This window comes from Mchenga conophoros, linkage group LG3, assembly GCF_057382185.1.
Source record: "Mchenga conophoros isolate Kocher_MC1m ecotype Shallow Benthic linkage group LG3, M_conophoros_male_GT1.1, whole genome shotgun sequence".
In the NCBI taxonomy this organism is placed as follows: Eukaryota; Metazoa; Chordata; class Actinopteri; order Cichliformes; family Cichlidae; genus Mchenga; species Mchenga conophoros.
In genome coordinates this window covers 68,162,463-68,187,044 of record NC_140528.1, presented here as the reverse complement: position 1 = coordinate 68,187,044, position 24,582 = coordinate 68,162,463, and the positions used below count along the sequence as shown (strand labels likewise).

Here is a 24,582-nt window from a genome sequence, read left to right as displayed (position 1 = left end):
CCACCCATGCTGTAAAATTCTGATATTTTTAACTCACTGATGCCAGTTTTTAAAGTGACATAAAATGATCTAATACTGATGCACATTTACTATTTAGTTGCTTCCCGAGCTTGAGTTGGCAGTTTTCATCCTCTTTCTTGCTACTCTGCATGCAGATACATTTTTACAGGCACTCACAGAGCCTCCAGAAAACCTTCATCTATTAGGCTTTATGACGTTTATGATCAATTTCGTTATTATGTAGCGAAATCTGTTTATCCAAGCGCTTCCTGTGTGCCATGTTTTCATTTCTTCATCAAAGCTGACAGTCAGTGACACACCCCGCTTTCAGCACTAGGTGTCGCTGCAGCATCGTGTTTTCATCCAGTTTCTGACTTCAGCGAGTTTTCACGTCAAACGTGGTTCGGAGTTTACATTAAGGCCTAAAATTTGTCTTTTTGGCTCTTTTTTTTCTCTTTTTTAAAATTGACTTTGAAGTGAATCATCACGGGTGCTTTTATATACCGCAGACGTCCACGCCAATGTGGGCGCCTCACAGCTTCTTACTGCACAGGTGAGTCTCCATTCATGTTCACCTCATACAAGGAAGATTTTGAGTACATCTCCAGCATATGCCACCAACAGAAATACTGTGATTCTGCAGAATTTGATGACTGAATGATTTTGTGGAGTGGTCTGGGGGTGGGATATCTGCTCTCTGAATGAGGATACCAGAGACGATTGGGAGGACGGCTACACGACCTGCATTTATCCTGGTGGTGGAGGAGTACAAGCATCAGGGCATCCACATCGATCACAGGCTGAACTGGTAGATCTGTATAGACCAGGCTGTGTCCATACAGAGCTGAGAAAGCTTATTTATTGAGTTTTCTGTCTGTTAGCTGTGGTGGGTGCTGTGTACTTTGCTGTGGTCTGAGGAGGGATGCAGCATCAGAGCTGATGACACCAACGAACTAATCAGAAAGGCTGGCTCTGTGATTGGCTGCAAACTGAAGACTTTTGAAGTTATTGTGGAGAGGAAGTGACTGATCAAACCACTTACTGGTCAGGCAGCAGAGCATCTTCTCTAACAGACTGATTCAGCTCAACTGCTAAAAGGACAGATACACAAAATCCTTTATACCACTGTGTATAAATACAATGTATGTGTCTGACAGAGACATATCTACTACATTCTACTACTTTTAGTTTTTCTTTGCAAACCATGAAAAATCAAAATATTAAAGACTCAATGAATAAACTTTGTTGATGGAAGCTTACATTTTATTGAAGAAGGGCAGTGTCAGTTTACTCATAAAGCATTAAAATACAAGCTGTTGTTCATCTTCTGTTTGAAACAACCCATTTAACTCCTCCCCCCTTAAGCCAGCATTCTTTGGATTGGCTCCAACTCACAAACAGGAAGTTTGTGGGTGGAGCTTCAGTACTCACAGCCAGACCTATGTGGTTAAGATGACCATCCAAGGATATCAGTTCTCACGCTATCAATATGTTCTTAGAGTCTGTTCTTAAAGTAAAATGGGAAGTGTGGCATGAACGTGTTTAATTCTTCTTTTTGAGCATTAATGACACATGAATGTTTCTCCCACTAAAAATCAGCCATGAATCAAAAATTTGACCTACTAACTCAAACATTTGAGAAAATAAGATGACAACCTGAAACGTTGATTTATGGATGATATATTAAAAAAAAAAGCTCCCATACCATGAAGCTTCGTATCACTATGGTCACAAGTGAAGGACTCTTGGTGTTGTTATTGGCAACACCTGTGCTGCCATGACTGCTGATTGAAAGACGGCTTGATTTCTAACAGGCTACACATGGGGGTGTAGCGGTTGCCCGGCTGGTGTGGTAATAAAAGCTGGTTTGGGTTTCAGCACTGCATGGTGCCAGTGTGACCAGGATATGCAACGCGACAGTTGAGCTTGTGTTGGTTAGCTAGCATCCAGGCTAGTTTTAGACACTACCAACAGATCAGTGGCTATGGCCTTTTGTTTTTGCCTTGGGTAAGGTGTTTTCCACACCAGTTTATGAGTTGCTCCTCAAGCAGCTTTCTTCCATGAGACTTAAATCCGTTTTATCTTACAGAGTGCTCTTTCTCCTGTCGCTGCGGACAGCTTCAACGCGTGATATTCCCAGCGGTGAGCTTTAAATGTTTGCTTCTCGTAAGAGCAGCTGTGAAAAGCAATGCAAAAGCAATCTCTAAAACCTTTAATCATGCAGGAGTTCTTCAAATGGAGTGTCGTGAGCGTTACTTCATGATAGCTGTTGGTCTCTCCTTTGCTGGGGATAAACCTCGCTTTGAGGCTGTCGGTGAGTCTCTGACTGGCTGTAACTCCATCCTGGTGCATGTTAAATCTCACTAACCTCTGGCTTGTCGCCCAGACAGCACAGGCGTACACTCCATCACCGAGGAGTACGCGGCAGAGTGTGGATACACCATCAGTCTTCTCCCAGTTCTCGGCCACGTGGAGCTCAGAGCCTCTTACTTCAGCTGCCATACTAATGATGCAGTATGCCCCAACGCAATTTATCCAGACTTAATTACTGCACGTTAAGTGTTGTCTGTTCTCTGTGATGGCAACCTGGTGTTCCCATGCGCTTACACAGGATGATGAAGTGTTCACGTTCAACTTCAACCTGATTGTAACACGTGGAGGCAAGCAGGCCACATATGCGCTGAACAAGACCTGCACTCTGTCACTCCCGTGGTCTCCTCGAGAGGTTACCTGTGAGGTCAACTACATGGAAGTAAGCTTGGATTCAACCTGTAGCATTTTTTTTTTTTTTTTTTTTATCCAGGGAACTCCTTGAGCTCTCTTATAATCCTGGATTTCCTGCAGGTGTCGGTGAGGAGTGAAGCAACGTGTCCGTATGTGGAAAACGGCGATTCTGCTTTCAAACCCGTATGTTTCACCTTAAGTGCAACTGCCAAACCTAATGTTTATGCACAGCTAAAATTACAAATTTGGGTGGGCTTCTCTTGAAATATTTCCTCTTAGGCCCTTTACTCAGATTGGAAGGTGATGTTTCAAAGAGCAGAGGATCAGTTTCTGCCCATGAACCTCTCTGAAGCTCGGAAGCTGGGTTACGTGTTTGCTCTCACAGATGAGAGGCTTGTGTTTCGGACACCGTATGAGCAACCCCATTCTTTCAGCACTGAGGTAAAGGGATGAGAAACTGTAAAGGTTGATTATCTTATTCCCGGCTTATGTAAAACTTCCAATTTTGTGTTTTTCCAGGTGAATGGCGTTCCAGTAGAGGTGGTCCATGCAGTCCTGTTCTCGAGGCAAAGCTGGGTTGTCCTTGTGGTCGATCTGTTGGCTGCTTGCTCGATGCGTCAGTATTAATCCTGGTGTTTTGGGGGGGGTGCTTTTGGGTTTTTTTTGTTTGTTTTTTTTAACCCAAATACTTATAAGGAAACGATAATGGCGTGTCCACAGATAATGGGTCATATGACGGTGGCTATATGATTTGGGAGACTTCTGAGCTGCTCCACAGTCTGGTGTCTCCCTTAAATGAGACTGAGGTCAGCATTGGAGCCAATGGGAAACTTGTGGAGAAGAAAGTTGCAGAGGAGAGGGGCTACACCGTGGAGAAGGTTAACACCACCCTGCAAGTCAGTATTCCTTACAAAGCTGAAGGAGGATACAGGAAGGTAAGAAGGCACTAGAGCTGTAGACTTGGACTCGGCAGGTCTTCTAATCACAGCAGAGCTTTCAGGTTAAGATGAAATATTAGTGACATAGTCTGACTCTCTTGCAGAGCTTTGTGTCTCGAGACCTCTACGAATACTACGTTTTTCATCTCTACTTGGAGCAGATCTCAGTCGACGAGGCTGAGATTGCAGCCAGGCTTCGTTTTCACAGGATTATAGTCACTCCCCTGCTGCGATGCCACATTTTCACTGAAAATCGTAAGTGTATCTAATGCACTGCATCACATCGCTGTGGTCATATTCTGATGGGCTTTTTGTTTCAGAAACTCTTGCAAGAGAGCGCTCATTCACCATCTATCTCGGCGGTGTCCCTGAAGACGTGGTGTTAGTTTCTATTCAGCTGAATGGACGAGACTTTACTTTGCCACTTACAAATACGAGCACCTACAAGGTCACTGAAGTTCTCCACCCCAACGGCACCCATGGATACACACTGACGGTGCTTTTTGATGATCCTATTGTCAAACTGCAGGTAATCTTTGGGATTAAAACACCCCCCCCCCCCCCCCTGTATTTCATACTGGTTCTTAAAATGTTTCCTGTTAGTTCTCCAGAAAAGCTGTGGCAATGCAGCACATCCTGAATGTCAACTACACACTGGCTGTTCAGCCTGGAAATGAGCCTTACTATCATGAAACGACAGTCACAGCTCTAACTCGTGTCTGTAAGTCTTGAACCTGTTCAGTCTTTGGCTCAAGCATGAAATGGTATTAAATAATCCTGTATCCAACAGCGCCTCCTGTCTTTGATGCCAACTGTTCGGAGTCCAGCATACACTTTAAGCTGGACCATCGCCCTTTTGATTACTTTTGGGAGCTTGCCATCGGCTCGGACGTGCTAACCTCAGACCTGGCAGACCGGCGTGGCTACATCTTCAGTAATGACAGCCAGAGCCTGCGGCTTGATGTGCCGCTATTCACGAATGGGTTTAAATACCAGGTAGATGAGGGAAATGCTGTTGGCATGATCAGTTTGTTCTTAATAGGCTTGAATTGTGTTTAAATGTAGAAGTGCTGCATGTGTTTGGCAGGACGTCACTTTGAAGGGATTCTCAGGAACTTTTGAGATCCTTGTGAGAGTTCGTGAAACATCAGAAGTCCAGACGTCCACAGTTAAAACCTGCCTGTTCAGTCCCAAAGAATTCATCAGTAAGTGCATCCAGTCTTGACTATTGCAGACAGTCTCGGAGTTACCCACCATGTTAAAATTCAATTGTCTGTGCAGTGTGTTCGACCAATGGGAAGGTGAACGTGGTGGCTAACTTGTCTCTGCCAATCCCAAGTGGAGGGAGCCCAGCTGAAACCAGCCTCAGGGACAAATCCTGTCGGCCTAAAGATGCAGATGGCACCAGGGCTCTCTTTTCTTTTGCTGTTAATGACTGTGGAGCTATAATCATGGTAATGAGCAAATGTTATCTTTTATGTGTCATTTGTACCATATATTAAAATGCTTTTATTTTACTTAGCTGGGCAGGGACTCTGTGACCTATAGAAATGAGATAATCTTCAGCTCTGTGAGAAATCCAGAAAATCTGAGCAGTAAAAACAGGTATGCATCCTCACCCTCAACTACTTGGGTTTTCACCATTCGACTACTAAAATGTAACTTGTATTCCAGAGTGTTGCTGCAGTGCACATATACTGTGGCTGGATTGCATGCCCTCTTCTCGGCATACAAGTTTGAGTCTGACACAGTTGGCGTTGGTCGTATTGTGCATTCTAACCGCATCATTGAAGGTGGGTGGTTTAACAATTAAACAGCCTATCGGTGTCACTGAAAATGTTAAGTTAAATTATGTTCGTACTCTAGGTCCCGCAGTGGATCCCACTAGTGCATCCACCAGGAGATCAGTGACCGTACGACCTCGTTACCAGCCTTCTGCAAAGTACATCAAAGTGTCAAGCTTCTTAAAGAATCTCTCAAACAAAGGTCTGCACAACTTTTAAACCACAGAATTTGCCAGCATTGGAAGTGTCTAAATTGTATTTCTCTCCACAGGACTAAAGGAATCTTCACAAGTAAATGTATTTACTGTCATTTAAAGAACTAAGACTTACACTATTTTGTAATAAAGACTTAAATGAAGCATGTGATCCATTCTTGTCAGTTTGTCACTTAAGCTATGTTCACACTGCAGGCGAAAGCGCATCAAATCTGACTTTGACCCTATGCGACCCATATCCGATCATGGTATGACAGTTTGAACAACACAAATCCAGTCTTTTCAAATCCGACCAGGTCACTTTCATATGTGGTACCGAATCCGGTACATATTTGGTGTTTTAGAAAGTGACAGCTGTTTGACTGGTCATATTGCATTAAAGCTGTCTTTTACGTGACAGATGCCAAATATCAATGTCGGAGAAGACTAACCTCTGCACAGAGGTAGGATCCACTGCTGCAAACAAGGCCATTGCTAAAGCACGGGCTCACCCCTCCCATTCAGTGTCCTTCCTCCTCTAATTTGTCAAAATTCGACAGACTGTGCAGAAATTAGACTGCTGCAACAACACCTAGCTCTGTAGCTGCCATTTGTACTTCGGTAAACGGCGTTATGTGTCTTTTGCACATGCAGGCCGCTTTGAGGGCCATGAACGTTCACACTAGAGCACGTTTGCTGAAACTGGGACTCTGTGTCAGAATTACTGTAACATGGGCCTCAGGATCTTAAGAAGTCTTTGTATGACCAGGTGAAACTCATAGGGAAATGGCCTGGCTTCTATAAAGCTACTCAAGGTTCTTTGCTACTAACATCTGATCTTAAAGCATTTAATTCTGGGAACTTTAAAGCAGTGTTCAAATGGCTCATTGCAAAGCTGGAACAAGCTGTGTAAACACTAAATACTTGATTTGCTGACCTCACAACATTGGCTTTAACTTGTTCCATATCAATGACATCAGTTTACTGTAATCATGACAAAATATAAATTGGACTTTTGCTTAAACAATCAAAACTTGGTGTTGTCATCTTTAGGTCAACAATGCTTCTCATCTATAGATATTCCATGAACTACAGTAGCTTTATGAAGAGCACTGAAGCCAGCTGGGATATCAACCAAAACCAGTACTGGAAATGCAAACTCTGGTTTTAATGATCCACTCAGTTGACAAGTTGAGGTAGTTATTTATGACCAGTTTTATTAAAGGGCATGGAAGCCAGATGAGACAAACTGCAGGCATGTCTTTAAGACAGACTTGGATGAAATAATTTCCTGCTTCCAAATTCAGGTAAGAGGTTTCTGTACCACCCTGTTGAATACAGAATTGAATTTAAAATCTAAAGGTCAGGCCCATCTTAAAGACCTCATCGTACCGTTTCACCCCAATAAAGCACGTTGCTCTGACTGCTGGTTTACATATGGTTCCTGCTATTTAAAAGTAGAATGGGAGGCAGAGCCTTCAGCTGTCAGGCCGCTCTTGTGAGGATTCTGGAGACAGACACCCTCTCTGCTTTTAAGATTAGGTTCCAAGGTGTATAGTTAGGGTTGGATTGGGTGGCTCAGGATTCCCCCTTAGTTATGTTGCAATAGGCATTGGCTCTCGAGGGCTTCCCATGATGCACTAAATGTTTATTCTTCACTTGCCTTTTTTTTTTTTTTCCAATCCAAATTTTGCATGTATACCATCCGTTTTATTTTTGTTGCACATATTTAGTAGACTAGACTTTTTATCGAGAGGTGGAACCTAACAACCATACGATCTACTTCTGAAACACTTCATTGCATATTTATTACATTACAGCAGGGGTCCCCAATCCCAGTCCGCGAGGGCCGGTGTCCCTGCAGGATTTAGATCTCACCCTGGGCCAACACACCTAAATCACATGATTAGTTCATTACCAGTCCTCTGGAGAACTTCAAGACATGTTGAGAAGGTAATTTGTCCATGTAAATCAGCTGTGATGGATCAAGGACACATCTAAAACCTGCAGGGACACCGGCCCTCGTGTACTGGGATTGGGGACCCCTGCATTACAGTGTGAAAAAATGTGGTGCAGTTCCTCCCTTGTCCACCAGAGGGTGCTGCAAGAACCTTACTCCAATCCTGTGATTGAACTTCAACTTGTGATCCACTGAGGATTTCCACAAGATTTGAAAATGAAATCCAAAAAAAGAAATATAAGATCCAGACATATGCACAAATGACTGCAGATTTATGCTTCAGTGCACTTTAAAGTATTTATCAATGGGAATATCACAGTTTGAAATTGCACACACATACAGAAGGGCCAAACATTAAGCTCAAGAACCTTTGCAACTTTATCAGTAGCACCTAAAGTGCACTGGAAACCCTGCGTCAGGCTAGGGAAGAAGCCTGAAGCTTATCAGTACTTATATTCTGGTAGTGTCACTGGCCAATCAGAGGCTCTCAGAGTTACACTCACAGGTGCAGCCTTTGAATAATCAACTCATCTTTAAATCACTTGCAGCTGATGCTAAAAGTGAACTTTTAATTTCAGGGGTCAAACGCAACTGAGCTCACACAGACTACTGCTGCTGTGGTTTGGATATCCCAAACACGTGATTCACTTGAGCTTGTGTTGGTTAGAAGTGTAGTTTGCTAGCTCTCAGGCTGGCTTTAGACCCTGCCAACATCAGAGGGTATGGCATTTAAGTTTAGGTAAGCTGCCTTAGTGGGAAATCATCAAGTTTATTTATGAAGTTAATTTCCAGTTAGGTTTTCTGTCACATGTCCCTTTGTGTTGCAGTGTGGCCTTTCTCCTCTCCGTGTGCTCAGCTGCAATTTGTGATCTCATCACGGATGGTAACATGCATGTGATTAGGGAGTGTGATTTTAAAAATGCTGGTAATCTGTACTTAAAACTTGCTTTGTTCATGCAGGAGTTCATATGGAGTGTCGTGAGCGTTATTTTATGATAGCTGTTGATCTCTCCTTCACTGGAAAGGAACTTCGCTTTGAGGCTGTGGGTAAGTTCCCCTTAAAAGCTTCCCTTCTGCATTGGAGCATTTTTTTTTTTTTTTTTTTTTTTTTTATAAAAAGCTTCTTTCGTCTGATAATTCTGGCCACTACGGAGCTGCATGACTGAGGTTATCTTCTTTTTGTAAAGATCGAACAGGAGTGTATGCCATCACTGAACAGTATGCTGCAAAGTGTGGCTATACCGTGAGTGCTCTCCCTCTCCTGGGCCACGTGGAGCTCAGAGCTTCTTATTTCAGCTGCCACACTGACAACAAAGTATGTGCAAGCAGTCAAATAAGCAAAAATGTGCTGCTGCGTAAAGAGAGAAGGCTTTGATAAATTTTCTCTTCTGTGTATTTCAGGATGATATGTTCTCCTTTAATTTTAACTTGATCGCTACACATAAGGGAAAGAAGGCCAGCTATGCACTGAACAAGACCTGTACTTTATCTCTCCAATGGTCTCACAGAGAGGTTACCTGTGAGATGAACTACATGGAGGTAAATTTGGATTTTTTATTTTTAAATGTAGTCAGTAATTTTGAGGCTTTTTTTAAAAAATAGAGGACAAAATGAATACTGAACTGATAAATATACATGAATCTATATTTGCATTTCCCCCAAAAAACATGTTCTTATAATTAATCAATTAAAAATACACAGCAGCAGGTTTGCATTTTTCCCCCCTCTGAGAATGGGTTGCAGTCACTAAAGACATACACATGAAGGACAATGCCACCCACACCGTAATAAAATGTCACAATCTTCCTCACCTTCTGAACTGAAGTCAGAACTTTTAAAATAAGGTGCTTCACTGACTTGTATCAGGCTAGTTTAGTTTTGCAGTCTGTGTGAGTAAAGGTGGCTGCTTCTCACTTGGCATTGATAGCTGAGGTATGCAGTGGACTGATGGCATTCCACAGAAAGTGGCAAACTGGATGTGTGGATCTGCATCCCAGCTGGCAGTGGCCTTTATGGATTACATGTAATGTTTTTGATCTCTTGGCTGACTAAAACATGTCTGTTCTATAGCAGCCACCGTAGCTAGGATTATACACTTGAATAGGAAGAGGGTAAGAAAACAGAATGTGGTTGACTGCAGTCTGCACTCACTCATAATCTAGTGGTGAAAATCTTACACCCTGTAATTTGGTGAATTCTGTGCAGGTGTCTGTGAGGAGTGATGTTACCTGTCCGATTGTCCCAATCAGACACAACAAGAATGCAGTCAGAGCTGTAAGTCTTACACTCGTGTAAATCTCTCACTCAGGAAGCAAACTGTCTTAAGACTTGTACATTTCCTCCAGGTACGCAGCACCACTTCTTCAGACTGGCAGGTGACTTTTCAAAGACCGGAGGAGCAGATGCCGTCCATGAATGTGTCACAAGCACGGAAGCGGGGCTATACGTTTGACTCGAGGGATGGAAGACTTCTGTTTCGAACGCCCTATGGACAACCCGACTCACTGAGCACTGAGGTAAACCACAGATTCAGAATCTGCATTTGAACCATTGACGCAAAGCAAGGCTTACATGCGTTTCTCTGCAGGTGGAGGATGTTCCAGTGGAGGCAGTGTATGCAACTGTGTTCTCCAGACAAAACTGGGTTGTCCTTATGGTCGACCTCTTGGCTGCTTGCTCAATGTGTCAGTATCTGCCTTTATGTCATTTTAGTGACTTTCTGCTTAGGATCAGGTGGACTTGCAATGTTGTTCCTCTTAACAGATGAAGGTTACTTTGATGACGGGGGCTATATGATGTGGAAGACTCCAGAGGCGCTGTACCCGAGTGTCGGTGGCACACAGATCAGGATTGGACTGAACGGGGATGCCATGGAGCAGCTAATTGCAGAGAAGAGGGGTTACATTGTTGAGAAGCACAAAGGCACAGTCCATATCGGCATCCCTTATAATGCTGAAGGAGGACACAGGAAGGTCAGAGGATGAATATTTAATCTGAGGATCATACAAATTTTGCAGTGCATGTTAAGTGTAGCTTTTGGATTGCTCTGAGGCTGCTTGTTAAAATGTTCAATTGATGCACAGGGATGGCTCGTTTAAGCATTTAATAACTTGAATAATTCTCCAAACTAGGGAAAAACTGGAGAGCTCGGCACAACCCCATTTGTTGTAACTGTGTGCATTCTGTAATCTTGCCTTTTGAAAGACGGGAAGTAGGCCAGCGATGACTCCCGCTTTAGAAAGCAGATTGCAAACAGGCGATATTCCTGAATAATGTTCAGTTTAATCACAGATGAGCTGATGAGCGGATTCATTGCAACATTTCGGAGTGACTGCAATCCAAGCCAGAACAGAGATTGTTATCCTATTTTTACTCGAGATGTTGGTCTTTGTGGCCATGTGACTAATTTATCTTGTATTACATCCTCTGTGAAACATATTTCAGTCAGACTAGCAGCTTATCTAATGGTAAAGATTGAAGTCATGCAAACTGCATGTTTGTCTTTCAGAGCTTTGTTATTGGGAGCCTCTATGAGTTTTATGCCTTCGACCTCTCCGTGGAGCAGATCTCAGTAGATCGTGACTATGTCGATACCATGCTCCAGTTTCGCAGGACTCTGGTCACTCCCCTGTTGCCCTGCACGGTTTTCACTCGTAATCAAACAGTCCTTGAAGAACAGATGTTCACCATCTATCTCGGCGATGTTCCTGAAGATGTCATGTTAGTTTCTATCCAGTTGAATGAACGAGACTTTACGTTGCCATTTACAAATACGAGCACCTACAAAGTCACTGAAGTTCTTCACCCCAACGGCACCCATGGCTACACACTGAAGGTGCTGTTCCACGACCCTGTTGTCAAACAGAAGGTAACCCTGCCACCACCACGCCCTTGTGAAAACGATGACTCTTTGATTTTGTTTTGATATAAACACTTGTTGCCTATGTTTGAAATAAATATTAATATTCACAACATGATGGCTTAAATCCTGCTCATCTTAGTGAATTTGTTTTCTTTCATAGTTCTTTATAGAAGATGCAGTTCTTCAGTTTATGCTGGATATTAACTACACGCTGGCTGTGCTACCTGGAAACGACTCTTATTACCACTTGGCATCCATTGTGGCACTGTTCACAGATGTCTGTAAGTTATTTGATAATTTACTCAATATTGGCAAAAGCTTTAAGAATGGTTAACAAGCTTGTATCCGACAGCACCTCCAGCCTTTGACGCAGTGTGCTCTGAGTCCGGGATACGCTTCAAGCTGAACCGTCAGCCTTTTGACTACTTGTGGGAGTTAACCATCGGGTTAGACGTGCTAACCTCAGACCTGGCAGACCGGCGTGGCTACATCTTCAGTAATGACAGCCAGAGTCTGCAGCTTGATGTGCCACTTGCCACTCATGGGTATAAATACCAGGTAGACGAGGGAAATGCTGTTGGCATGATCAGTTTGTTCTTAATAGGCTTGAATTGTGTTTAAATGTAGAAGTGCTGCATGTGTTTGGCAGGACGTCACTTTGAAGGGATTCTCAGGAACTTTTGAGATCCTTGTGAGAGTTCGTGAAACATCAGAAGTCCAGACGTCCACAGTTAAGACCTGCCTGTTCAATCCCAAAGAATTCATCAGTAAGTGCATCCAAGCTTTATTATCGCAGATGGTCTCAGTTACCCATCATGCTAAAATGCATCTGTTTATGCAGTGTGTTCGACTGATGGGATGATGACTGTGGTGGCAAACCTGCCTCCGGTAGTCTCAGGTGGAGGGAGAACATTAAGAATGAGCCTCATGGACAACTCCTGTGGGCCTAAAGATATGAATGGCACCAGGGCCCTCTTTTCTTTTCCAGTCAACAGCTGTGGATTCATATTTGAGGTAAAAGCTGAGTTTACTGATTTGTGGCATCCTCTCCCTGTGCTGCTTTGCCCTCACTTTGTACTTTTTCTTCAGCTTGGAAAGGATTACGTGACTTATCAAAATGAGATCTTCTACAACAAGAATGACCAGAATATGGACTTGGTTTCTAGTGATGCCACTGAGAGGTATGAATCTCAAAACTTTCCTGTTCATTTTTCTTTCCCCCACCTGCATCGATCCATGACATTGAAGGCTGTCCTTGTCTCCCAGGGTGATCGTGCAGTGTACATATCCTCTATCTAGTCTCCATCAACTCTTTACAATGTACAGATTTGTGTCTGACACAGTTGGAGTTGGTAAAATCATCCGCACAGTGCAGCCCACAGCAGGTACAGTAACTTATTCACCTGCTGGAAATTATGCTTTCTTTTTCAAAATCTAATTTATTTTTTATCTGTTTCTAGGATTGCAACGTCCCACCAGAAAGCCCACTGCTGCACTTCAAAGCACCCCAAGACACACACAACCTGTTGTGTTTGTACCTGGTGTTCGTCCATCTGCTCGATACTTTCGAGTTTCTAGGGTTCACAATCTTGCAGGTGGCTAACTGATAAATATCACTTTTTGGTGATCCCCTTTCAGGAGCTTAAAGTCACAAAGTTGTATTTTAAATAGGACAACTGCATTAAAGCTGACTTTGAAATTATTTGTCTCGTAGAGCTTTACTACTGTGTACTTGGCATCATTTTTGACTGTTTCTGACACAGGATGTAAGAGTGTCGAGATTTCATTGTAAGGAACTCATGGTCATAAAGGGGTAGAAATGACTATGGCTCTCCAATGTTTAATTTTTTTTTTCTTACCCTAAATATTCAGGAAAACTTGAATCTTGGTCTAAATATATTAAAGAGTGAGAAGCTTGGGAAAGTAGAATGCACAGGTAGTGAACTTACAGACTAGTACACTTCAGCGAGAAGTGTACCTCAGTCAGCCAGTCACATGAAAGCATTTGGACATGTAAACAAGGTCAGCATGATAGTTTAAACTGAGCAACAGAATGAGGACAGGTGATTTAAATTCATTTGAACATGGCATGGTGCTGGTCTGCTTCAGAAACTGCTGATTTATTGGGATTGTATCACACAACTATCCGTAGGGTTTAAGCGACTGGTATTAAAGAGAATTCAGTGAGAAGCAGGGTTCTCTCGCTGAAAGTCTCAGAGGAGAGAGGTCGGACTGCTTCAAGTTGATAAGAAGGCATCAATAATTCTAGTAACCATCAGTTACAACCAAGGTATGTAGAGGAGTGTCTCTAAATGCACAAGTCCAACCTTGAAGCAGAACTGGTGTCAAGCCAGCCTCCAATTCGAGACTTGCAGTCAAGCCAGCCTCCAGTTTGTTTTACGTTCCCTGTGTATTCAAAGTATTACGGGAATGGATGTGGAAACCGGATTTCAAAATAAAAGCCAACTTCGAGTGAATTAACAGATATGTTAAGAACATAACATATAATTTAGGCTTTTTTAATTAATTAATTTATTTTTTTTAAACAAACTCTAATGTTAGATCTATATGACATAGCCTTGTACCCTAATTGTGCCCTGTCACTATCAAGGCCATCTTATTTTGGATTTCAAAGTAAAAGCCCTGTGAATCTTCATTTTTGAACTACTCTTTCAATGACTTAATAATGCTCTTAAAAGCAAAAGTCGTATTTCCAAATACTATTTGAACTTTATATCAACACTTTCCAACCAGTCTTTTTCACAGTGATACCATATCAATATCAAGTCATTCTGATTATGCCTTCCAAAATAAAAGCCTTTTCAAATTGTCCACAATTGACCTACCTTTCAGTGATTTCAAAATGCTCTAAAATGGAAAATTCCTGTTTCCACAGGGTAATTCCACCTCAGATCAACAGTATACAACCCCACAGTGATACCATATCAATATCAAGTCATTCTGATTTTGCTTTCCAAAATAAAAGCCTTTTCAAATTGCCCATATACGACCTACTCTTTTAACGATTTCAAAATGCTCTTAAATGAAAAATTCATGTTTCAACAGGACAATTCCACTTTAGATCAACAGTATACAACCCCACAGAGATACGATGTTAAGATCAAGTCACTCTGATTTTGCCTTCCAAAATAAAAGTATTTTCAAATTGCCCGTAGACGACGTACTCTTTTAACGATTTCAAAATGCTCTTAAATTGAAAGATGCTGTTTCCACAGGATAATTCCACTTTAGATCAACAGTATCCAACCCGACAGTAAAACCATGTAAATTTCATGTTGGTCTGATTTCGCCTTTCAAATTAATGGCCCGTCGAATTTGTCCATATGTGATATACTCTTTCAATTATTTCAGAATGTTTTAAAAATGTCGGCAGCACGGTGGCACGGTGGTTAGCACTGTTGCCGCACAGCAAGAAGGTCCTGAGTTCAATTCCACCATCAGGCCGGGGTCTTTCTGTGTGGAGTTTGCATGTTCTCCCCGTGTTTGCGTGGGTTCTCTCCGGGTACTCCGGCTTCCTCCCACCGTCCGAAGACATGCAGCTTGTGGGGATAGGTTAATTGATTAATCCAAATTGTCACTACGAGTGAATGTGAGTGCAAATGGTTGTCTGTCCCTGTGTGTTAGCCCTGCGACAGACTGGCGACCTGTCCAGGGTGTACCCCGCCTTTCGCCCTATGACAGCTGGGATAGGCTCCAGCGCCCCCCGCGACCCTGAAAAGGATAAGCGAATGGATGGATGGATGAAATCACTGAAAGGTAGGTCAATTGTGGACAATTTGAAAAGGCTTTTACTGTGGAAGGCAAAATCAGAATGACTTGATATTGATATGGTATCACTGTGGGGCTGTATACTGTTGATCTAAAGTGGAATTACCCTGTGGAAACAGGAATTTTCCATTTTAGAGCATTTTGAAATTGTTCCAGGATCAAGTCAGATATGGGCAGTTTGAAAATGCTTTTATTTTTGAAAGCAAAATCAGAATGTCTTGATATTGATATGGTAACATCGTGAGGTTGTATACTGTTGATCTGGAGTGGAATTACCCTGTGGAAACAGGAAATTTCCATTTTAGAGCATTTTGAAATCACTGAAAGGTAGGTCAATTATGGACAATTTAAAAAGTCTTTTATTTTGGAAGGCATAATCAGAATGACTTGATATTGATATGGTATCACTGTGGGGCTGTATACTGTTGATCTAAGGTGGAATTACCCTGTGGAAACAAGAATTTTTCATTTTAGAGCATTTTGAATCGTTAGAAGATTAAATCAAATATCGGCAATTTCAAAGGGCCGTTACTATGAAAGGCAAAATCAGACTGACTTGATATTGATATGGTATTACTGTGAAAAAGACTGTGGTTGGAAAGTGTTGATATAAAGTTCAAATAGTATTTGGAAATACGACTTTTGCTTTTAAGAGCATTATTAAGTCATTGAAAGAGTAGTTCAAAAATGAAGATTCACAGGGCTTTTACTTTGAAATTGTGAGCAGGAGATATTTTATTTTGTATTCTCACAATCAGTTATCATTGATTATCCGGCACTTCATTCCAAATTATGCAGGCAAAACAGCCCTGTTGAGGGATTTGGTAAAAACGACAGGTGTCAGAAATCTTAAGGCTGAACTGCCATGGACATCGGCCACTGAGTCGGCATTTATTGCATTAAAACAGGACTTATCTAGATCGGCTGATCTTGCTATCCCGAATTACGAACAACCCTTCTATCTTGATGTTTCTGAAACACACGGGATAGCTAATGGGGTGTTGTTTCAGAAAAAAGGGGGAGGAAGAGATGTACTTATGTACGTCAGCATCAGGCTGAATTCATTAGAGACAAGGCACCCGAGATGCACTCAGCATGCCATTGGGGTGTCAAAAATTATACAAAAGACAGCACATATAGTGAGGGACCATCCGTTGAAGGTGCTGACCACCCACAGTGTGGTGGCATATGTTAACTCACAAGCCTTCACCATGACACCTCTTACACAACAGAGAGTGTGTAGAGTTTTAGACGCTCCTAACTTGACTTTCACACATGAAGGAATTAACATGGCAGATTTAATGGAGTCAGGAGGAGAACCTCATGACTGCGCAAAGAGAGCTGAAGTGGACGAGAAGATAAGAGAAGACTTGAAAGCAGAACCTCTGACAGGAGCTGAAGATTGGTTCACTGATGGATGCTGCTACAGGGACAATGAAGGATTAAAAGCAGGCTACGCGGTAGTTTGCAGAAAAGGGGCTGCATTTGAAGTGAAGGAGGCTGGAAGACTTGAAGGGCAGCAGTCAGCCCAAAGAGCAGAAGTAATTGCTCTAAGTCGAGCTTTGAGACTTGCAAAAGGAAAAAGAGTCAACATTTACACGGACTCAGCTTATGCTTTTGGAGCAGCTCATGTGGAGCTCGCCCAATGGAGAAGAGCAGGATTCAGGACAGCAGATAACGCACCAATCTGCCACAAAAAGGAAATGGAGGAACTTGAGCAGGCCTTGGGAGATCCAGAGGAGGTGAGCATCATAAAATGCAAAGGCCACTCCTCAGGCACCGGCCTGATGGCCAAAGGAAATCAGGAAGCCGATCGAGCTGCAAAAGAGGCAGCGGGTTATAAAGCATCACGACAGATGGTACAAATAACGGTGGAAGAAGAATCAGGAGTTAACATGCTAGAGGAGGCCAGGAAGGCCCAAGGGGAGGCTGCCCCAGAAGAGAAAGGGATCTGGAAGAGTCGAGGAGCCTGGGAAGAAGGAGGTCTCTGGCGAGGACCTGACGGTCGACCAGTGTTGACAGCCAACTTGGCAAAACAGAAGATTGCTGAAGCGCACGGCCTTGGACATGTAGGTGTCGCCCAGATGGGGAGACATCTGTGCCATTGGTGGCATCCCTTTTTGAAGGATATGATCAAGGAAAAGGCTAGGACGTGTCTGATCTGTGGGAAGCACAATCCGAAGCCAGTGATTAAACCAGAGGCAGGTAAGTTCCCCATTCCAGAGAGACCAGGTGAAGAGATTGTCATTGACTTCACTGACATGATTGATCCAGGTCCAGGAGGAGTTCGATATCTACTGGTAAGTGTAGATGCTTTGACGGGTTGGCCTGAGGCATGGCCTACCAAGAGGGAGGATGCAAAAAGTGTGATTAAGTGTTTAATCAATCATTACATCCCCCGGCATGGTTTCCCTAAGCGGATTAGGTCCGACAATGGGACTCATTTCAAAAACAAAGATTTGGCAGAGGTAGAACAGAAGCTGGGGTTACAACATAGATTTGGCACAGTATATCACCCCCAGTCGCAGGGAAAGGTAGAAAGAATGAATCTAAATCTGAAGAATAAAATTGCTAAGATTTCAGCTCACACGGGGCTAAATTGGGTAGCGGCCCTGCCAGTTGCATTGATGATAATAAGATGTTGTGTTAATCAATCCACAGGTTTCACACCATATGAGCTGTTGACAGGACGACAGTTTCCAGGTCCATGGACAACAGTTCCGGCGGAAGAAAGTGTAAAAAGTAATAGAAAACATATTGAATGTTGGAAAGAATTAAAAGCTCTTGTGTCTAGTTTCACACAACAGGTTGGAGAAGGGGTGAAAGCGGAGGACAGGTCCATCCCCGATGCCAAGGCGGTGTGGCTGAAGGTCATTAAGCGAAAGTGGAGAGACCCAAGGTGGACCGGACCTTTCGAAGTAATTGCCCGAACCACCAGTGCTGTCCGTCTAAAGGGGAAAGGGGAGACCTGGTTCCATTGGTCTCAGTGTGCAGTCGCGGACGAGAGTTTGTTGGAGCTAGCTTCCACCCAATCGACGCAGGAGGGAACATAGAGCCAGAATAATACTCGTTCCCCCTGTGCTACGGTCCTCCTCAGTAGTCTACCTGAGTGAGGCGGAGAAAGGAGAGGAGCGTCACGCGCCAAGGAGGAATCCAGTACAGGCTCTTAAATAGGCTAGGGCTCTAGTCTAAAGTATTTGATAGTTTGAAGGAATCGTAATAGTTTTGTATGTTATTCGCATATTTTTATACTCATAACCTTATACTCTTTTTGTAACCTTATCTTTTAGTATAGAGTAAAAGTAAACGAGCCTGGGAACAGTCATCATGAAATTGTGGGAAAATTGGAAAATAACGGGGGTGTTGGGGTTAATAAGTGTTATAACGTGTTTCTTTGTTTTTTGGCAGACAGGTGAATTGCCCAGACACAGAGGTCTATCCGCTCCTGAGCCCGAACCGATCAAATCGTCGAAAAAAGTCAAGCGTGCGGTTGGTTCAGGTGGGGATGATGGGTGTCTCAAAGCCAGTGGCGGAGTCGAGTTTGGGTATGTTAATGGATCTACAACAGCGTTCACATTCGATTTGTGTGAGGTAATTAAATGCTCGGGTGACGGGAATAGCTGGAGAACATATAATGTGTGGGTTTGTTATCATCCAATGATGTGTTACCCTAAGTCGGTGTGGGGCCCATCATGGGATAGTGACATCTACACCTATGTAACGGATCAGTGGTGTTCTTGGCAGGATGTGGTCGCGTGGACAGGAGTAGGATGGCAGCCAACGGTGCCACCGGCCCTTGAAGGAATAGCTATTCAGAGAGATTATTCTGTTACAAATAACCCTATTACTCTTTCCCTAGGACCATGGAGTGAACTCCCTGAACCTGGGTTTGATGGAGGTGCGTTTTATTTAGTAGTAGGGGTAGATAAAGTAGGGACAGATCCATTCGGGTTAATTCGGGTGAATTTATTTAATCCCAGGGCTAAACCGCTGGGAAATGACTCAGCACTGAATCTCACGGTGCAAACAGATCCCGTAGAGACAGTAACTTACAAGGATCCAGAAGAAAAATGGTTTGTTGCCACTGATTATACTAGGTTAAAACCTCAGGAGTTGATAGAGCGTGCCACAGGTTTTGGAGATAGGAATCTTTGGTTAGATTGGGTGGCTCAAAATGCTAAGGAGCAGAAAGTGGTTGATTGTGTTGCTTGTGCTACCGCTCGACCACATTTGTTTACTGAACCCGCTCCTCTGTATCCAGAGGATGAGTGGGGATATAATTGCATGTTGAGATTAACTAGAGAGGCGGTGGACACAGGTAACTGCACCACTTTGTCAGGTTTATATCCGCCAATTGATAAACGCACACAACCAGGTTCATTCACACCAAAACGAGATAATTATACATGTTTTGAGTTTTCTACAGACAGAGTGAGATTTAGGCTAGGAAGGATTAATCCAAGCTGGTGCCAGAGGACAATTACAGGTAGGACTACCAATGATGTAAGTGACCCAAGCACAATTATAGGCACCTGGGCGAGAGGTGGGCTATATTATTATTGTGGGGAGTACACCCTTTTGGTGCAGGTTCCCTTGGGGAGTGTGGGAACGTGTGCTTTGGTGCGCTTAGCTGCACCTTTGATGCTCATGGGCAGTAGGCTAGAGACAATTCCACAGCAAGGTGCGAATGTGTCTACAGCCAGACGGAGGAGAGCCACAGGAGCTATCCACAAGTATGATCCAAGACGGGACTCGCCAACCTGGATAGACTCAATAGGGGTTCCCCGAGGAGTTCCAGATGAGTATAAGTTAGTTGATCAGATAGCGGCCGGGTTTGAAAGTGTGTTTCTGTGGGTGACTCCAAATAAAAATGTTGATCGCATTAATTATGTTCATTATAATGTGTTGAGACTCTCTAATCTCACCAGGGACGCGGTGGAAGGTCTTGCAGAACAATTAGGTCCGACGTCGTTAATGGGAATCCAAAATCGCATGGCGCTGGACATGTTATTGGCCGAGAAGGGAGGCGTGTGCGCGATGTTCGGAGATTTATGTTGCACCTTTATTCCCAACAATACAGCTCCGGACGGAACAGTCACGCGGGCGCTGGAAAATTTGAAAACGTTATCTAGAACCATGCATGAGCAATCAGGCGTGAACTCAAGGCTGGGAGATTGGTTCACATCTGTTTTTGGGCAATATAAGGGATTGTTTATGTCTGCCATGTTTTCTCTTCTAGTTTTTCTAGGTTTGTTGCTGATCGGGTGTTGTCTCATTCCTCTGGTGAGGCAGGTGTTGGGTAATCTGGTGAGCAGGGCCATAGCTTCTGGTTCAGCTGGGTCAGCTGGTCCGGAACATATGATGCCGTTGCGAGAAGCCGCCTGGACGGAGGAGTGACACAATATCTTTAAATGTTGGCCTTTTTTCAAAAGGCCAAAGAGGAGGAGTGTGAGCAGGAGATATTTTATTTTGTATTCTCACAATCAGTTATCATTGATTATTCCTTTACCATTGTTGAATCTGTTGACAGTATAATCTTTTAATTACATCTGTGTTACTTTGAGCAAATATTAATGTACACTGACTGTTTATATTAATCCGCACTGACTGTTTATATAAAGTTGTTGCACGTTAGAGCAGAGCAGTCACACCATACAGACCCACGAGTCCTGTTGGGCCCTGGCAGGCCTGCGTGTAATTTTGCACGTACGCCGATCTCTGCTTACATGCACGCACTTATGTAACACACGCACGGTCACCTACACACTTAGTAATAATAGGAGGGTCATCTGAGGACAGTTTTTCTGATAAATACACTTTCACAAAATGCACAATGTAATACACACTTGTTTTTCTCTTAAGAGTAGCAGTTGATGTCTATATAAGGGAAAACTTTGGGATAGGCGGGGAATTGTTATCATTTGAGATCATTTCCAGTAAAGATCCAACTGTGATGTCATAAAGGCAATATAAGGAGACTGATGCTTCAGTTGACGAGAGGATTCGATTGCAAATTGTCTTTTCCCACTCTTGTGCACAGAGTGTAATAAAGATCACTATTTTTGACACCTACTTCGACTTGGGCTTGCTTTCTTCTCTTCCCTAACTCGACCGAACCTTAACAAAATCCAAAATAAGATGGCCTTGACAGTGACAGGGCACAATTAGGGTACAAGGCTGTGTCATATAGATCTAACATTAGAGTTTGTAAAAAAAAAAAAGAAGCCTAAATTATATGTTATTATGTTCTTAACATATCTGTTAATTCACTCGAAGTTGGCTTTTATTTTGAAATCCGGTTTCCACATCCATTCCCGTAATACTTTGAATACACAGGGAACGTAAAACAAACTGGAGGCTGGCTTGACTGCAAGTCTCGAATTGGAGGCTGGCTTGACACAAGTGAAGCACATGGGGTGCACAGGTGTGGATCTAGAGAAATTTTCCCGAACATAGCGTGGAAATCAAATGGGGTAGCAAAATCAAAGCCGTGTTTTTACACATGCTGGTGTTACATCCCTGTAATCTGCTGTGTGTGTGTATACCAAATGCAGTAAGTATACACGTTTCATAGAAATGGTCTATAACTTTATTTTCTTTAGCCCAGATAATTAAACATTTCAGTTACATAAAACATGTGAATTTTGATTTATGCACCGTATAGCCTTCATAATAAAGAAGTATGTAGCCCAATAAGTATAAAATCCGGGAAGCTACACAACATGGGGTGGTCCATTTGTGAACCTAATAAAGCGACTCATGCGTTTATATTGCAAAAAAGCCTGCCATTTTTTGGAACTCTAAACTATCTAAGAGGACGTCGGCCTGATTAATTGCTGTAAGTCATGCACTGCATGGTTTCTTGTACCATTTGATTAAAAATGTGAATTTAATCACTTTATTAGAGACATTGACTTTTTTTTTCTCCGGATCATTTTTTAATTTTAATTTTTACAAATATGAATAAGAGCATGACCGGAAATACATATATGCAGTCACACTGCGTTTCATACGTCAGTCAGCAGGTGTCGCTACCCCGACTTCTTTTAACGGAGCATAAACAAGTTTATGAGTAGTTAGTAGTTAGATGCTACCCTTACCTCTCGAGCAACACAGCTGAACCACCATGAACAGCGAGGAGCATTTATCGGTGAGTGACATCACTCTTTAGCTCACTTGGACTGCATGCGCAGGTCCTGCGGGTCAGCGGTGGTGATTTCATCGTCCGTCCTCCATCAGACACCCAGGAAGACGGTCCTGCCCCCTCTGTCCAACAGGACCCTGTACCACCCCTCCTTCCTGCCGCTGTACAGGGCCGCAGGCCTCCCACGCCACAGTCAAGAAAACGCTCAAACAGGTGAGTCACTTTTACCTAAACCGGCTCAAGGGGAGCTTCATCCAGCTGCTCAACCTCTGAGAGGACTCCCTGATTTCTCCCCAGCTCACCCCACCACGCCCGCAGAGTTCTTCTACACTGACCCCACCATGTGCTGTGGCAGGAGGATCCCCAATAGACTCAGTGGGTTAAAGGTGAGTGAGAGACCATTTCATAATTGCACCAACAAAACACACTGTTGTGGAGAAGCTCCATTTTTCATACTCATTCATTTTCTAAGGATTAGTTCCTGCATGCCCAAATAAAGACTTGTATGGCTTTCCAGGGGCCAGAGTCCCACACAACAATACCACAGCTTAAGTATAACTAAATGCTCCGTCAGAGTCTGTCATCAAGACTTCACTCTCAGATAACTTTGAAAAATATTGTTGGTCTTTTGTAAACTACATTTTGCCTCCACCTCTGTTTACCCATCGTCCTCTACTCAATGCATCCACAAACTGAAGTACCATCCTGTGGAAATTAACTTATCATATAAATCAGATTTCATAATCGCTGTGTGGTTACAGGAAAGAGTCCAGTGTGTCAGCGTTTTAATAACAGTGTTCATTTAGGCCACATAGAAAAATGCACACATCAAACGCTTCATGATAATTGTGTTTTCTTTTAGTTGCTCTTTGAGTCGTTCAGTCAGTTTTTGTGCTGGTGTATTGTGATGCGACTGCATGACAGGCTTCCACCATGTTTTACAAATGGCTGTAGACACTTATTGTCGTACCTCTCTCCTCGCATTATTAACAATTTGAACTGAAAGTTTCACATTGGATTCATCCCTCCATCAGTGCAGTTCTTCCGTTTTATCCGTTTCTCTTCATTATGAATGGCTTCTTGACAGCCAGCCTTCCACTTAGGCCATTTCTGATGATGCTTCAGTGAACAGTAGATGTGTGTTATGTCTTTGTTGGATGTTTATCGCCTGATTCTTAAAGACACGAGGTTCAGATATTGTTCATCTGCTGTAGATAGTTTTTTCAGGCCTGACTCTTGCTATTTCATGCTCCACTTGCTAATTTTCCAGGGTGTCCTCTCTTTTAAGGACACCCTGGTGCCAAAATACTATTTGATGCCTGTCCGAGTTATCACTACTTGATTCAGTGAAAGGTGCAAAAGGAATGGGAACAAATGATGTGTTGTTTTTGGAGCGACACACAGCTGTTCTTTCTTTCATCTCATTTCTCTCAGGTATTTGATTGCTTGCAGCTCAACACGCCACGACCCATCATGTCCGCCTGCCTGGCCCCACCAAACCGCCCAGACCCATTCAGATCAGGACCACACCCCACTAGAGATCTGGGTAGCCCCACTTGGAGAACACAAACCATTCACCCTCAGGTGCAGCCAAGGCAGGTTGTCCTCCAGCTTACACAGGAAGAGGACCAGGCCGTTACTAACCTGCTGAAACTGCACTACCAAATGGACGATGACTCAAACCTCAGTCATCCTTGTGCCAAGGATGGTGAGGAGGGGTACAAACCTGCTCGTGGTGCACTGATAGAGGGAACGGTTTGGTCAGATGCAGAGCTTGAAGTCGCTGACACTCTCTCGAGTCAATTAAAACTAAATTATGTTGACTTGTTGAAGGCCCAAAACCGAAATGAAACAGCAAACACTCCTCCCGGTCCTCTGCTATGCCCAAGCCCTCAAACACACCAGGAAGCTGAAGCTCCACTTGCATTAGGAAGTAGCGCTGTTCCCCTGAAGACATCCCCAGTGATCAAGAGCAAAGTGAGTGTCTTTGAAGGGTTTATGGAAGCAAAGGAACAGAGGCTCTCAGATTTGGAGGGCGATGCCGTGGACGTGCTCCTGAGCCTTATGGATGTTGATATCACACAGTGACTGCTCAATATTTATGTTCTCGGCTCTTGTGTTTGAGCATTGTATTTGCACTTTACCCAGTTTTGGATTTTGCACAGGTTCCTCTGACAGACGAGAACT

The 24,582-nt window shown here is 43.2% G+C and overlaps 3 protein-coding genes across 6 annotated transcripts; all 3 read left to right on the top strand.

The window, feature by feature from the left end:
- The first annotated feature begins 1,853 nt into the window (after nucleotides 1-1,853).
- Nucleotides 1,854-5,804, top strand: LOC146580239 (uncharacterized). The gene is made up of 19 exons (XM_085266851.1): nucleotides 1,854-2,007; nucleotides 2,090-2,142; nucleotides 2,225-2,314; nucleotides 2,387-2,514; nucleotides 2,612-2,752; nucleotides 2,845-2,907; nucleotides 3,004-3,165; nucleotides 3,244-3,340; nucleotides 3,445-3,659; nucleotides 3,767-3,917; nucleotides 3,983-4,191; nucleotides 4,266-4,383; nucleotides 4,453-4,658; nucleotides 4,750-4,867; nucleotides 4,944-5,116; nucleotides 5,185-5,267; nucleotides 5,337-5,455; nucleotides 5,529-5,648; nucleotides 5,718-5,804. The coding sequence occupies exons 1-19, from the start codon at nucleotides 1,985-1,987 to the stop codon at nucleotides 5,759-5,761; spliced, it is 2,313 nt and encodes a 770-aa protein (XP_085122977.1). The 5' UTR covers nucleotides 1,854-1,984; the 3' UTR covers nucleotides 5,762-5,804.
- A 2,351-nt stretch (nucleotides 5,805-8,155) lies between these two features.
- Nucleotides 8,156-13,164, top strand: LOC146580238 (uncharacterized). Its single transcript, XM_085266852.1, has 17 exons — nucleotides 8,156-8,339; nucleotides 8,428-8,483; nucleotides 8,561-8,647; nucleotides 8,788-8,915; nucleotides 9,002-9,139; nucleotides 9,806-9,874; nucleotides 9,946-10,116; nucleotides 10,188-10,284; nucleotides 10,364-10,572; nucleotides 11,109-11,468; nucleotides 11,623-11,743; nucleotides 11,815-12,020; nucleotides 12,112-12,229; nucleotides 12,304-12,476; nucleotides 12,552-12,643; nucleotides 12,729-12,847; nucleotides 12,923-13,164. Exons 1-17 carry the CDS (start codon nucleotides 8,323-8,325, stop codon nucleotides 13,063-13,065), a joined length of 2,304 nt encoding a protein of 767 aa, XP_085122978.1. The 5' UTR covers nucleotides 8,156-8,322; the 3' UTR covers nucleotides 13,066-13,164.
- Nucleotides 13,165-15,082: 1,918 nt separating this feature from the next.
- LOC146580237 (uncharacterized) lies at nucleotides 15,083-24,579 on the top strand. Of its 4 annotated transcripts, none has more exons than XM_085266867.1 (4): nucleotides 15,083-15,243; nucleotides 22,445-22,608; nucleotides 22,693-22,781; nucleotides 23,830-24,579. In XM_085266867.1, the coding sequence occupies exons 1-4, from the start codon at nucleotides 15,083-15,085 to the stop codon at nucleotides 24,481-24,483; spliced, it is 1,068 nt and encodes a 355-aa protein (XP_085122993.1). In that variant the 3' UTR covers nucleotides 24,484-24,579. The 4 variants fall into 4 exon arrangements, with proteins under 4 accessions (XP_085122993.1, XP_085122990.1, XP_085122992.1 ...); XM_085266864.1 differs by lacking the exon at nucleotides 15,083-15,243 and adding an exon at nucleotides 21,694-21,804; XM_085266866.1 differs by lacking the exon at nucleotides 15,083-15,243 and adding an exon at nucleotides 22,282-22,401 and having other exon boundaries at nucleotides 22,491-22,608.
- Nucleotides 24,580-24,582: the final 3 nt, after the last annotated feature.